Below are 12,554 nucleotides of genomic sequence, written 5' to 3'. Positions count from 1 at the left end.
TCAAACGCACACTTGCCCAAGGAGGCTCCACACACACAGCTAACATCGTACGGCAAACGTCGTCACCAAACAGTCCCACAGACGACTCCCAGACCAAGGTCATCCAGGACTACCTAGCTATCGGACCCCATCCCGAACTCCACACCTTGGATGAAAAGCTTACATGGCTAAAACACAACACAGGACTCACACTACCAAACCATCCCAACCGTGATGAACTTGAGGCCACCACCAACCTACTAATCCGCTATGCCGACATCATCGGTACTGAGAATGGCGACAAGGGCACATTCATCCGTCCCATTCGGATACCAACCAACGGCCAATCACGCAGCCAAAAACAACATCCGATTGCTCAAGCCCTGGAAGAGGAGGTCAATGCCGAGATTGGCCGCATGGCAAGCAAAGGCATCATTGAAGCCTGCAGCGACCCCAAAGGTTTCAACAGTCCAGTATTCGCCGTACGTAAGAAAAATGGGTCAATTCGCGTCGTTGCAAACTTTAAAAGAACACTAAACAAAGTGCTAGTTGATCTGGACCCCTACCCAATACCCAGGATGGATCACCTGCTCAACAAAATCGGCAAGGGCAACAGGTATTTTGCATCCCTGGATCTGCGTAGTGGATATTGGCAGATTGAAATAGATGAGCAGGACCGGCACAAAACAGCCTTCACATGGAAGGACAAATGCTACCAGTACACACGCCTGGCCTTTGGTCTCACTTCGGCCGGACAAATCTTTTCCCGTTGCGTAGCAGAGGCCTTAGCCACGGTCACATCTCGCAGCAACATATCATCTTACATCGACGACAACCTGGTGCATGCTAAGACATTCAAGGAGTACATCATCGCGCTAGAACAACTGTTCATGGCCCTCCAAAAGTTTGGACTTAAGCTGAACCCAGACAAATGCTCCTTCCTCGCACCTGAGGCCAAATTTCTCGGCCGCATAATAAACAGCGAAGGGTTCAAGGCCGACCCCGAATATGTCCGTGCCATAGGAGAAATGAAACCCCCAACCTCAAGAAAGGAACTCCAAAGTCTCATTGGCCGCTTGGTCTGGATCAGACAATTCCTTGAGACGCGCCTTCATGAACAGATCAGATCAAGCATGTTCTCAAAACTCATGGCCCCTATACACGAGCTCAACAAGGTCAACAAGCCATTCCACTGGACCGAGAATGCAGACAGAGCATTCAGGAAGATCAAGGACCGATTATCCTCCCCGCCGGTTATCTCGTTTCCAGACTTCTCCATGCCCTTCACGCTCACTACTGATGCCAGTGATGTCGCATGCGGAGCAATCCTGATGCAAGAGTCCAGCAACGGGAAGAAGAACATTGTCGGAGTCGCGTCCCACTCCTTCAATACAACAGAGCAAAACTGGTCTACAACGGAACGCGAGGCATATGCAGTGAAGTGGGCGATACTGAAATTTGACTACTTTCTACGTAACCGTCCCTTCGTGGTGTTCACTGACCACAAATCTCTGACATATCTTGACCAACGGGAATTCAACAATGCAAAAATACGAAGATGGCAGGATGAGATATCGTGCTACAAATTCGTATTAGAATACATGGAGGGCGAATCTAACGTTTGGGCTGATATGCTCAGCAGAGGCTGTGGACAGAAGAAGATCAAGACTCCCAGCGACCCCAATCCAGCAGGAAGGACATTCATACTGGATGGCTCAAGCTTACGCATCTACGTCCCATCATGGTGCATCAATGACATCGACAGTCTGAAACTTATTCCCAAGACGCACACACCACGGAACGCCCACACGCAAAGACGCATCAGCGACGCGTTTTTCGCATACCACACCAACTCCTCCATTCCTGCTGAACAAATCTGTGAACACCTGGATATTGCAACCGAACAACAGAAGGATGAGACCCTGGCCGGAATCATACACGCACTCCAAACATCATACCCGGACGGCCCACAAATTGACCCCGATGACCACCGAGCTAAGTTATTCAAGAGAAAGCTACATCAATTCTTCTTAGAACCAGGAACCACGGTCCTAATGATAAGAGACCACAAACATTCCCCTAGGCTGGTCGTACCATACAAGCTCAGACCCAAATACCTGCATCAAGCACACGACGCCAACAACCACTCAGGCATAACACGGATGCAGGAACTCCTCTCCGGTTACTGGTGGGAGTCCAAGAACAACGACATCAAGGCTTATGCTGATTCCTGCATCACATGTGCAAAATGCAAGGGAAATTATGGCAGACGCACCCGCTGGCCTATGGGCCACTGCAAGCGGGGTAAGAGACCATTTGAACTCGTCTTTGTTGACTTTGTCACAATGCCCAACTCAAAGGGGAAAAGATATATACTTACGATACTGGACAGCTTCAGCCGGCATCTCACAGCTATACCATGTGCAAGAGACCGTGCCATCGCCGCCGCCCGTGGTTTATACCAGTTCTTCCTCCGACACAGAGAAATCCCACGCATAGTGTCCTCCGACCGAGGTACACACTTCACAGGGGAAGTCTATCGACAGTTCTGCGAACAAATGGCCATCACACAGGAACTGCATTGCCCGTGGCGCCCACAAAGCTCAGGGAACATAGAGAGACAACATCGAACAATGAAGAACGCCATCTACATGCTGTGTGAAGACAGGAATTGCGAGTGGACAGATGTTCTCGAATCTGTTGTGTCTTCCATGAACGCCACAATCAACAACGCCACCGGTGTCTCCCCGCATTTCACAGTCACGGGCCGCCACCCTAGCATCGGCTTGCCAACACCCCACAGAAGGGAAGCCAGGAGCGATGACCCAGGTGCATATGGCATGCAAATCAACGCCCTGCTAAGACAGGTTCATCACCGTGTCGCCCTGGCCAATGATGAAGCAGATCATAAAATGGAGAACCGTGAAAAGCACTTCTCCCACGAGAACCCGCTACAAGTAGGAGACAAGGTCCTACTTCACCGTCCTCAATCAGCCACGGCCAAATCAACACACATGCAATGGATAGGAAGCTTCACTATCACCAAAACCAACAGCTTGATGTACCAAGTACAAGATGAGAGTGGCATCACAACCTGGGTACACCGGGCGCACATCCGACGAATAGCACCACGCCCGCCGCACCTGTCTATCACAAACCTCCCACCCCCACCCAGCATCACCGACGAACAGCATTCCACGAACGGCCCCACATGCAATCCGGACGAGAATCGGACGCCATCCTCACAAGCCAGCCAACCCAGGAGATTACCAGCCAGAACAACAAGAGGACAACTCCCTACACGCTTCAGAGACTTTATCATGTAAATATGATCGAGATCTGGGGGAGCATTGTTATATTCGCATATCTCTCCACATTTCCATGAATAAACCGGAAATCAGCAAGGCAATGACGGCAGCAACAATGGCGACCCTAAGACAAATCTGTTCGCCGTTGCAACGTAGTCAAACACAATAAATACACAGGACAATTTCAAATCCCATCTCTTTAAATACACACATCATTAAAATAACTCGCACCTTACTTCAACATAGAAAACCTCCAGAGAAAGTTGCACAGCAAAAGAAAAAACCTAAATAAAAAATCACAGACACTACCGTAAACGCAACTCAGATAGCATAAAAACGCAAATAATGATTCCACAAAACACCCCAACAATACGACACCGACTAGGTTACATTCACAACTTTCTCAGCTTTAAATCGATATAACACATGCATACACACACCAAACAGATAATTCTCTACAATCCATTAAAGCACGAAAAACAAACACAAATAAAAAATACGACGGCCATTTTGACGCCGGAGCCGATGTGCCTTTTACTACGTCCGCACGTGCTGTATAAATAAGCCGGCCGTCAGAGAAAAAACCAGTCTTCCAGCAGATCGCTGGCCAGAGCAGGTCGCCTCGCTACCAGTAGAAGCAGATACAGCTGTTCCCCTCAACCCTTTGCACCATACCAGCGACAGCCGTTCCTTCAGCTCCATCCAGCAGCAGCAGCTCAGCGACAGCCGTTCCCCTCAACTTTCTAGCAGCAGCAGCGGCAGCAGCAGTAGCCATTTCCTTCAGCTCCATCCAGCAGCAGCAGCTCAGCGACAGCCGTTCCCCTCAACTTTCTAGCAGCAGCAGCGGCAGCAGCAGTAGCCATTCCCTTCAGCTCCATCCAGCAGCAGCAGCTCAGCGACAGCTGTCCCCCTCAACTTCTAGCAGCGGCAGCGGCAGCAGCAATAGCCGTTTCCTTCAGCCCCATCCAGCAGCAGCAGCTCAGCGACAGCCGTTCCCCTCAACCGTCTAGCAGCAGCAGCAGCGACAGCCGTTCCCCTCAACTTTCTAGCAGCAGCAGCGGCAGCAGCAATAGCCGTTCCCTTCAGCTCCATCCAGCAGTAGCAGCGGCAGCTCAGCGACAGCAGTTTGATTCAAAGCGCCTAGTCACCATATCACCGCTTGTTCCAGTCCCGGACGTCATCCCTAGACCGTACCAGCATCTAGGCCCCTGTACCTGCCCGAACCTGATCAGGCCAGGATCCCTACCTCTCTAATCCCTATTCCGGCCTTCCTGACGCCCAGCTGACCGATCCGGCTTTGATTGAGGATATATATGCTTATTCACTTTGACCTTCAATAAAGGTTGAAACCAAATTATTTCGTTTGTTCTCCTTGCTTCCATACGCTCGTGTTATTTTATAACAGGCTATCACAAAATCAAAGTCCTTCAACATGAGGTCTCATATTACTTTAACAATAGTGATCCAACTCACCGTTCTAGTTTTCATGGAGTTGCCTTCACTTTTAGTGATCATACCAACGTATCACTTTTTGCATGAAAACCAATCTTCCCCTATATTTCATATCTGACTAAATTTGAATCATTTTTTTTAAATAAAAGGGCTAATAAAAATTTTTAATATTAGTTTTTTTTTTTTTTTATGATGGGGAAATGAATGAATTAGCAATTACTGTTTTCAAAAGTTTTGATTAGCAAAAAGATGTCTGTTCGCATGGCATTTAAATTTCTGCATGTTAGTACAGTGAGGGAAGCAAGAAATCTTGATGAAATTCTTAAGTTTAGCAGTTCAAGAGAAGAAACTATTAGAGTAGAAAGCTTTCTTGCCTCGAGGGAAAGCAACAGTGAAGATTTGGGATTTTGCTGCTTGTTGGGTTAGTTGGGAATATTTATGATGACGAGAATGCAAGTACTATGAATTCACCAGAGTACATTTCATTAAAGTACTTTGAAAACGAGCACAAGGATGCAATAGTGCAGCCATGGGACAAAGGTTGGAGCTTAGTTGGCAGTGCGAGATCTGTTAGATTCAAAACTCTTTTTTGGATCTTGTGTAAGAGGAAGAGACTAATAATGAACCAGTCCAGATGTGGCAACAATACTCCATGCAAGGGCGAATGGTAGCTTTGTAGAGATATAGGATATTAGTAGGTGCAATTAGTTTCTAGCATGGTAGAGGGAGTCCACCTTCTTTGGCAATGTTTTCAATGTATTTGTTCCAATTCATGCTGCCTATGAATGTTAAACCGAGGAGTTTGAATGATAAATTGATAAATGCTTAGGTAGAGTATTAGTAGTCATGGCAATAGGTTTCTTGTAATTGTTAAAGGAAAGAAGCTTTGTCTTAGGATTAAATGTTACCATCTATTTACATCTCGATTCTACTACAGACTGGAGGTCATTTTCTAAGATTTCAATTTTTACATCATTCAAAAAACATTTTTTTCTAGGTAAACAATAGAATATTTACTTTTTATCAGTTGATACAAAATTCATACTATTTTTACTTTTTTTCATACAGGTGCTACAAAAAAAAATGTTATACAATTAGATCTATTATCAGATCTTTCAATTTGCTACTAAATATGAGGTATCTTCAATAGTTTCCAAACTTTTTTGTACAGGCATTTAAAACTGTCATACACTCTTGAGAATTCAGGGTTTGGTTTGGTTGTTTTGTTTTACGGCATATCAACCCTTTTCAGGTTATTTAATGCCGAATCCAGTTATTTTGGAAATAGTATTTATGTTGCATTCAGTATTTTGTAGAAGGTTTTTATTCTTCAAGCTCTTTGTATCTTCATAGTTTGTAGTGTTTGGTTTGGTTGTTTTATAGTAGATTTTACCGTTTTTGTTCCCTGCCCTACAGAATATGAGTTTTGCAATGGGAGAGGGAAAAGGGTTACAGTATTAATATTTGGTATATTTTAAATTAGGAAACCAGTCAGGAAGTGGGGGGAGGGGGGATAAAAAGAGAAAGGGGAAATGGAAGGAAAGAAAAAGGGGGAAAAAAGGTGAGTTGTTGTTTTTATTTTTGCAGAACATAACTAAGTTTTGCAAAAGAAAGAAAAACAAAAAGCATCAATGTTAGATGCATTTCGTCTCAGGAAGCCAATATCTTCAGATAGCCTGATCTGGTAGCACCAGTGAAAATTCAGTATGTTGTCACTATACATCTTATGAAATGACTGACTAATGTTTATGATTTCAATTCAAATGAATAGCTACAGCAGGAATTGGAATACACTCTACTAAAACCTGATTATCACAGCTGGTGAATTTCAAAAATGAAAACTGGACCTGAGGACACTTTAGAAGAACAATATGCAATAAAATTCCGTTATAAACTTTGAAAAAATGCCACAGAAATGTATGGAATACTTCAGACTGCTTTTGGACCATCTTGCATGAATCAAGTATCAGTTTTTGAGTGGCATAATAGATTGAAAGAAGGTAAGGAATCTATGAAGGCTGATGAGAGGCGTGGGAAGAGTAAGGAAGTCAAAACACCAGAAGTGATTGGCCAAATAAAGAATTTCATAGATAAGGACCGCCGTGTGTCTACAGAGACAATAAGTGCACAGTTTGATGCTAGTGTGGGACCTGTGTACACAATTATTTGCAAGGGACTGAAGATGCAGAAGATTTGCACAAAGTTTGTCTCAAGGCTGCTCCATCCTTGTCACAGACTATTTAACCAAGATGTGCATCAAGACAGTTCCTCACCCTCCCTATAGTACAGATCTTGCTTCCTGTGACTTTTAGTTATTCTCTAAGTTCAATGAAAACCTTAGAGGCTGTCGTTATGAGACAGTTGAAGAGATGAAAGAGGCTGTGACACGAGTCATTGACATACTCACACAAGAAGATTTCCATAGGGCCTTCCAGAAGTTGTTGGAATCGTACAAGTGCATTGCAGCCAGAGAAGATTACTTTGAAAGGAGACTAGAGTTTCATGTGTGTACTATCAATAAAAGTGCCTATATGAAAAAAGTCTGGAAACTTACTGAAGGCACCCTTTAACTTATTACTATCATCAATTTTATATTAACAGTGGTTAAACAGGAAATAAATTATTCAAATTAAAATCTACCATTGAAATGAGAGTTGAATATTAGTTTCATTTTAGACTAGAAGAATGAGCTTAAACATTTTTTTCTTTACTTAAACTCATAATATAAAAGCAATTGAAACACATTTCTCTTTGTTACTTTTAGAGAATAAAAATTTTTAGCCACTAATACAATATTAGAAAATAAATAACATGACAGTTAAATTATTAGTTTTTACTTGCACTCATATTGCAATAGAGTTTGAAACATAATTTCTTTCTTATTTCTTTATGGTTTTGTTTTCCAAAGAATAACTTTTTCACCAGGTCGATTAACAGTTTTCATTTTTTATATAAATATTGCAAAGGCTCTTAAAACAAAATTTCTGTTTTACTTTATTTTATTTGGTTCTTCTGTATTCCTGGACAATACTGAATAGCTTTGCTAATTACAGGTTCTATGAGTAATAAATTTAAAAAAAAAAATGCACAACTTAAGGCGCTGATAAAAATCCATTGAAATACTTAACCTATATAAGGTCATGGAGAAATTATCAAGTAAATGTCATTCATTCATTAGCTTTGATATTGATCCATTTCAGCCTCTTGATTAAAATCATAGAGATAAAAACTCTGATGGGAGTAGGTAAGCATAATATACACACAAAGAATTTTAAAATATTAAAAGATTATATTTTAAACAAAATAATAATAATAATAATATATATATATATATATATATACACACACACACACACACATACACACACAGGGTGACCCCAAAAAAAACAAAAGCTAAATAGAGGCCATCTAGAACATATGCTGTAGAACAGAGAAAAAAAGGCCAAAGACCCTAGTGTTTTGATGTTTTGAATATAATAAACTATGACCAAATTTTCATTTCATTCGGACAAAACACTAAGAAACAGGGCCTAATTAGAGTTGGGGTCCGTTTTTTGGAGGTCACCCTGTATATATATATACCCCCTCTTAATGTTTGTATTCAATGATATCGATAAACCAAAATGTTGTGTGAGCAAATCTAGGATTAGAAAGGAGAAAAAAAAAGGCAAGGATGAAGCAATATAACGTCTTTCAGTTTCTTTCTATCCTCTTTACTGTGACATAAACAAGCAAACAAGCGAGAGGCAATAAGTGACTTTTTTTTTTTTACTCTTATGAGTTTGATATAAAAAAACATAATAAAAAAAAGGGGGGGGGGAGATAAGAGTGCTACGCAAAAAAAAAAAAAAAAATAAAAAATACTGAATATAGGAGTGAGCAAATGATAGTTTTGTAATGGAGAAATTGGAAGAAAATAAGTTGAACTATGAAATAAGTTGTCTGGCAGAGATAAAAAGTTTACATGTTAAAAGCATAACATTTTTGTAATGGCTTGTTGATTCTGAGAAAAAAAAAATGTAAAAACACTGGATGTTGAATGCATCATTGCGTGAATGTTTTTAATGAGCAATCTAAATAGATGAGTGCCTATAAAATTTTGAACTTTTGATCAGCATAAAAATGTCAAATGCTATATACTTTGTTTGCACGCCACCACAGAGAAAACATTTTTATTTCTGTTGTGTTACTTAAAACTAGGGCTATGACGAGAAAATATTCTTTTCATTATTTTGACTCTCGAGTATATATCAGTTAATCTTATGTTTTTATATAGAGTGATGTAGTTCTCGATTGATTAACTGTGTCAGATATATACTTGGGAGTCAAAACAATGAAAAGAATATTCTCTTATCTATAATATTAAATTATTATTATGATTATAACTATATGTTTTTGTCTTTCTTTTTGTCAGTTATCTTATTCAATGTATTTCTACTTGCAAACTTCCTTATAGAATTTGTGGATCATACTCTGAGCCAACGAATCCAGCAAAATATAAATTTGTGTCTGATATTATCAACTGTCAGTTATCAGAAAAGGGTTGTATGGTAATTTTTAGATAAAAAGATCTGTGAAGATATTTGTTAAATAAAACTAATAAATTATTTATATAAAAATTAGTATATGTTATTAACAAAACAAATGTATTGCCACACTTCAACAATAGAGAAATCATTCAACTATATTGTAATTTATTAAATGGATTAAATATAAAAAAATAAGATTCTGAAAACTTTCCTTTTCACATACCTTAACAATTCTTTAAATTCTTTTAAAAGTATAACATAATTTGGAAAATTAATATAGTATTTTTTGTTTTTATTGAGTGTGTAATAGTTCCAAGCACCAGGAGAAAGTAGTAGTAGTGGTGGTAAGAAACTGTATCTCTTTTTAATTTTATTTTTAAATAAAAGCAATTAGAAGCTTCTGTATATACCTAATATAAAATCACATGAAAAATGGTTGATTAAAATTGGTAATTTTGAAGATATATTCAAATCATTTATTGAAGAGTGGCAATGAATTGAACAAATGTCTTCAGATAGTTTTTTTTTTTCAAAGACTAACCAGAAATTTGGTTAACATCTGCAAAGAATGGGAGAAAATTCTTTTAATATTCAATTGAAATATATAACAAAATATGTAAATATTGTAGAATTTAATTGAATAATAATTTTTTAGTTAAATCTTAAAAATATATTATAGAAAATAATTAAAATCCATTGAAATACTAAACAAAAACTTTGCATAGGTAATGATGCCTGAGCTTGAATTTCTTTATGTAATTTTTTCTTAATATCACTGGTTTGAAAGTTGACAATTAGTATTTTGTAATTTTAAAGTAGATTGAAGTTTCAGATGAAGAGAATATTTGAGCCACTATTTATTAAAAGTTTAAACAGCAAAAGATTTGGAATTCTAGAAAATAATTTATCTGTTCTATAGTTTTCTATAATAATTTCAGAACTAAATACATTTATAATTGCCATGCAGTTTCAGTTTTGATTGTTTAATAGCTATTTCTGAGGAACACTTATATTCCTTTTTTATATTCATATAAGATTTTTATCAGACTAAACAGAAAATGTGGAAAAAAGTTCAAATTAATATGAAAAAATAATTAGGGAATCTTTTTAAAGAAAGATACTGAATATTTACACAAGCGTACAATTATATACACAATAAGTAAATCACAACTGACCTGCTGGACAGCACCAAAAACTTCAGCACGTCCTGAAATACGAGCCACTGCTTGCTGTAAGATTTCCACATAATGTTGAATACTATTCACACCTTCACGCACTTGGAGATCATTTGTCTGTTGTACCATTAACTAAAAGAAAAAAAAATAGAATAGTTCATTAATTACAGAAAACAATCTTTTCTAATCCTTCATGGAAGGTTTCTATGAATTTGCTCATTACACAAAATGTAGATACCTTATGTTTTGAAAAAAAGAATCAAAGTATATCAAATATAAAAATCCATATACAACTTTAAAGAGAATATGTTCAAAACTTCTCTGGATAAATAAGTTCTATAACTGAGATAATGTTTAATATTATATTTTAGATGAAAACCGATTATTATTTAATGTCTGATAATTATGAGCAGGTTGTGGAATCAGAGTTATGGATGGTTGGAAGGAGTCCGAGTTGCATTCTTAAGAATGCTATGAGTTAGAATCAGATCTTTTTGCCTCTAAAGAATCAGAAAGTTTGAATATTAGGAGACCTTAAAATAAGTTAAAGTTAGAAATTATGGAATTCTAGGAGTAAAACCTTATACCTTTTGATGCTGAAGCCCTTATTACAAATGCAAATAAACCCATTCTCATCAGTAAACTTTGTTATGATTCTCAACATTAAACAAAATTTACTGATGAGAATCATTTTTTTTTTTTTTTTAATATTTGCACTAGTTTTAAAGTTTCTCTACTAGTATATTCTTCAAAAGATTTGTATCTTTTGAAGAATATACTAGCAGAATTTAGCAACATTTTTAAATAATCAACAAATATGATGGCCATATATGCAATAACAGCAACAAGAATACTTTTATACATGAGTAAAAGTAATTTGATTTTTACTTCAGTTACTATTGATATTGCATTTTCTTTTTAATCACAAAAATCAGAATTATTCAATTTTAATGTTTCTCACAGTACAACATGAAGGATGCTTCTGGTTCAAGTCCAACCATGGAGGTTCAGGGCAGCTTCTTTGAGTGAGCATTATTCAACAAAATTCTTTTACAATTTGAATTTGGAAAATATGTACATTGTTGGTCAAGATATGACGGTTTTCTTTCTTTCCTTGCCAAAAAGTGTCAAATTTATTCTGAAGAACTTTTAGTTAACATACTATAGAGATAGAAAGTTAATAGAAAATGTTGTTTGAAATTAAAAAAAAACAAAAAAAACTGTCATTTATTTATAAGAGAGTAATAAATAATTTATTTTTGGAGACAAAGAAAAACAAGTTTTCTCAGTACAAAAACTGATTAGTATAATCATAATGAAGATAAACTAGACTTAGTTTTCTGTTCCCTTAAAATCTATAAAAAACAATTATATTAGGTACACTTTTAACAATTATATATTCAAGTTAAGAAATTTAAAAACAGCAAGAAATAAATATTATTGCGAACATGCATTAAGCTTGAATTTTGTCAAACTTCCACTCTTTTGAAAATAGATATGGTATTAAATTTGAAAATGTTTATTCCTTATAAAATATAATTTATTGAATACTGAGAATGTCAAACATCGAAATTAATATAATTCTGATTTCGGTGGTTAAACAAAATCGATACATTGATTTACTTTCGAAAAATAGTTACCTATTGAGATCTCTATATCATAAGAGGCAGACCTATGGGTCCTTAGTGCTGACAATTAAGTTTAGAAAAGTATAAAAATTAAACTACTCAGCAGAAAACAAATATATAAGAACATTTTTCCGCTCAGCATTAAGAGAACAATGCAAACGTTAACTAAAACTATTCAAGGCAAGTTAGTGTTTCTTGAAAAGCAAGTTGACAACTACACAGAGGTTTTCGCATTTTTGAGATGAGGATTAATATTTCAGACTATTGTTCTTATTTGTTACTCCAACAACATTTTGGTTGATTTAACCTCCAAACTTCTGCAGATGAGACTTGTTGAACTCTAGGATGTGCAGGAATTTCAAACAGAACTCTTTAATCCATGGGGGTAGCTTGCTCTCATTTCATCAGTCATAACTGAATAGAAGTCTCAAGTAATTCATAATCAGTTTTAAGTGACAGTTTCCAGGCGGTTAAAAGTTCAAT

At 37.4% G+C, this 12,554-nt stretch overlaps 1 protein-coding gene across 2 annotated transcripts in view; it reads right to left on the bottom strand.

Moving 5' to 3' along the window:
- The window catches only part of LOC145286136 (uncharacterized), a 539,596-nt gene that overhangs the window by 128,319 nt on the left and 398,723 nt on the right, over positions 1-12,554 (bottom strand). For both annotated transcript variants that reach the window (XM_080134856.1, XM_080134858.1), the window contains one exon: positions 10,444-10,575. In XM_080134856.1, the coding sequence (XP_079990982.1) occupies positions 10,444-10,575 (132 nt within the window). The remainder of the gene's footprint in view (positions 1-10,443; positions 10,576-12,554) is intronic.

This window comes from Euprymna scolopes, chromosome 10 (genome assembly GCF_053919585.1).
Source record: "Euprymna scolopes isolate OS-2025 chromosome 10, ASM5391958v1, whole genome shotgun sequence".
Taxonomy (NCBI): domain Eukaryota; kingdom Metazoa; phylum Mollusca; class Cephalopoda; order Sepiida; family Sepiolidae; genus Euprymna; species Euprymna scolopes.
Note: the sequence above shows the minus strand (reverse complement) of the source record. Positions and strands in the feature narration are given on the sequence as shown.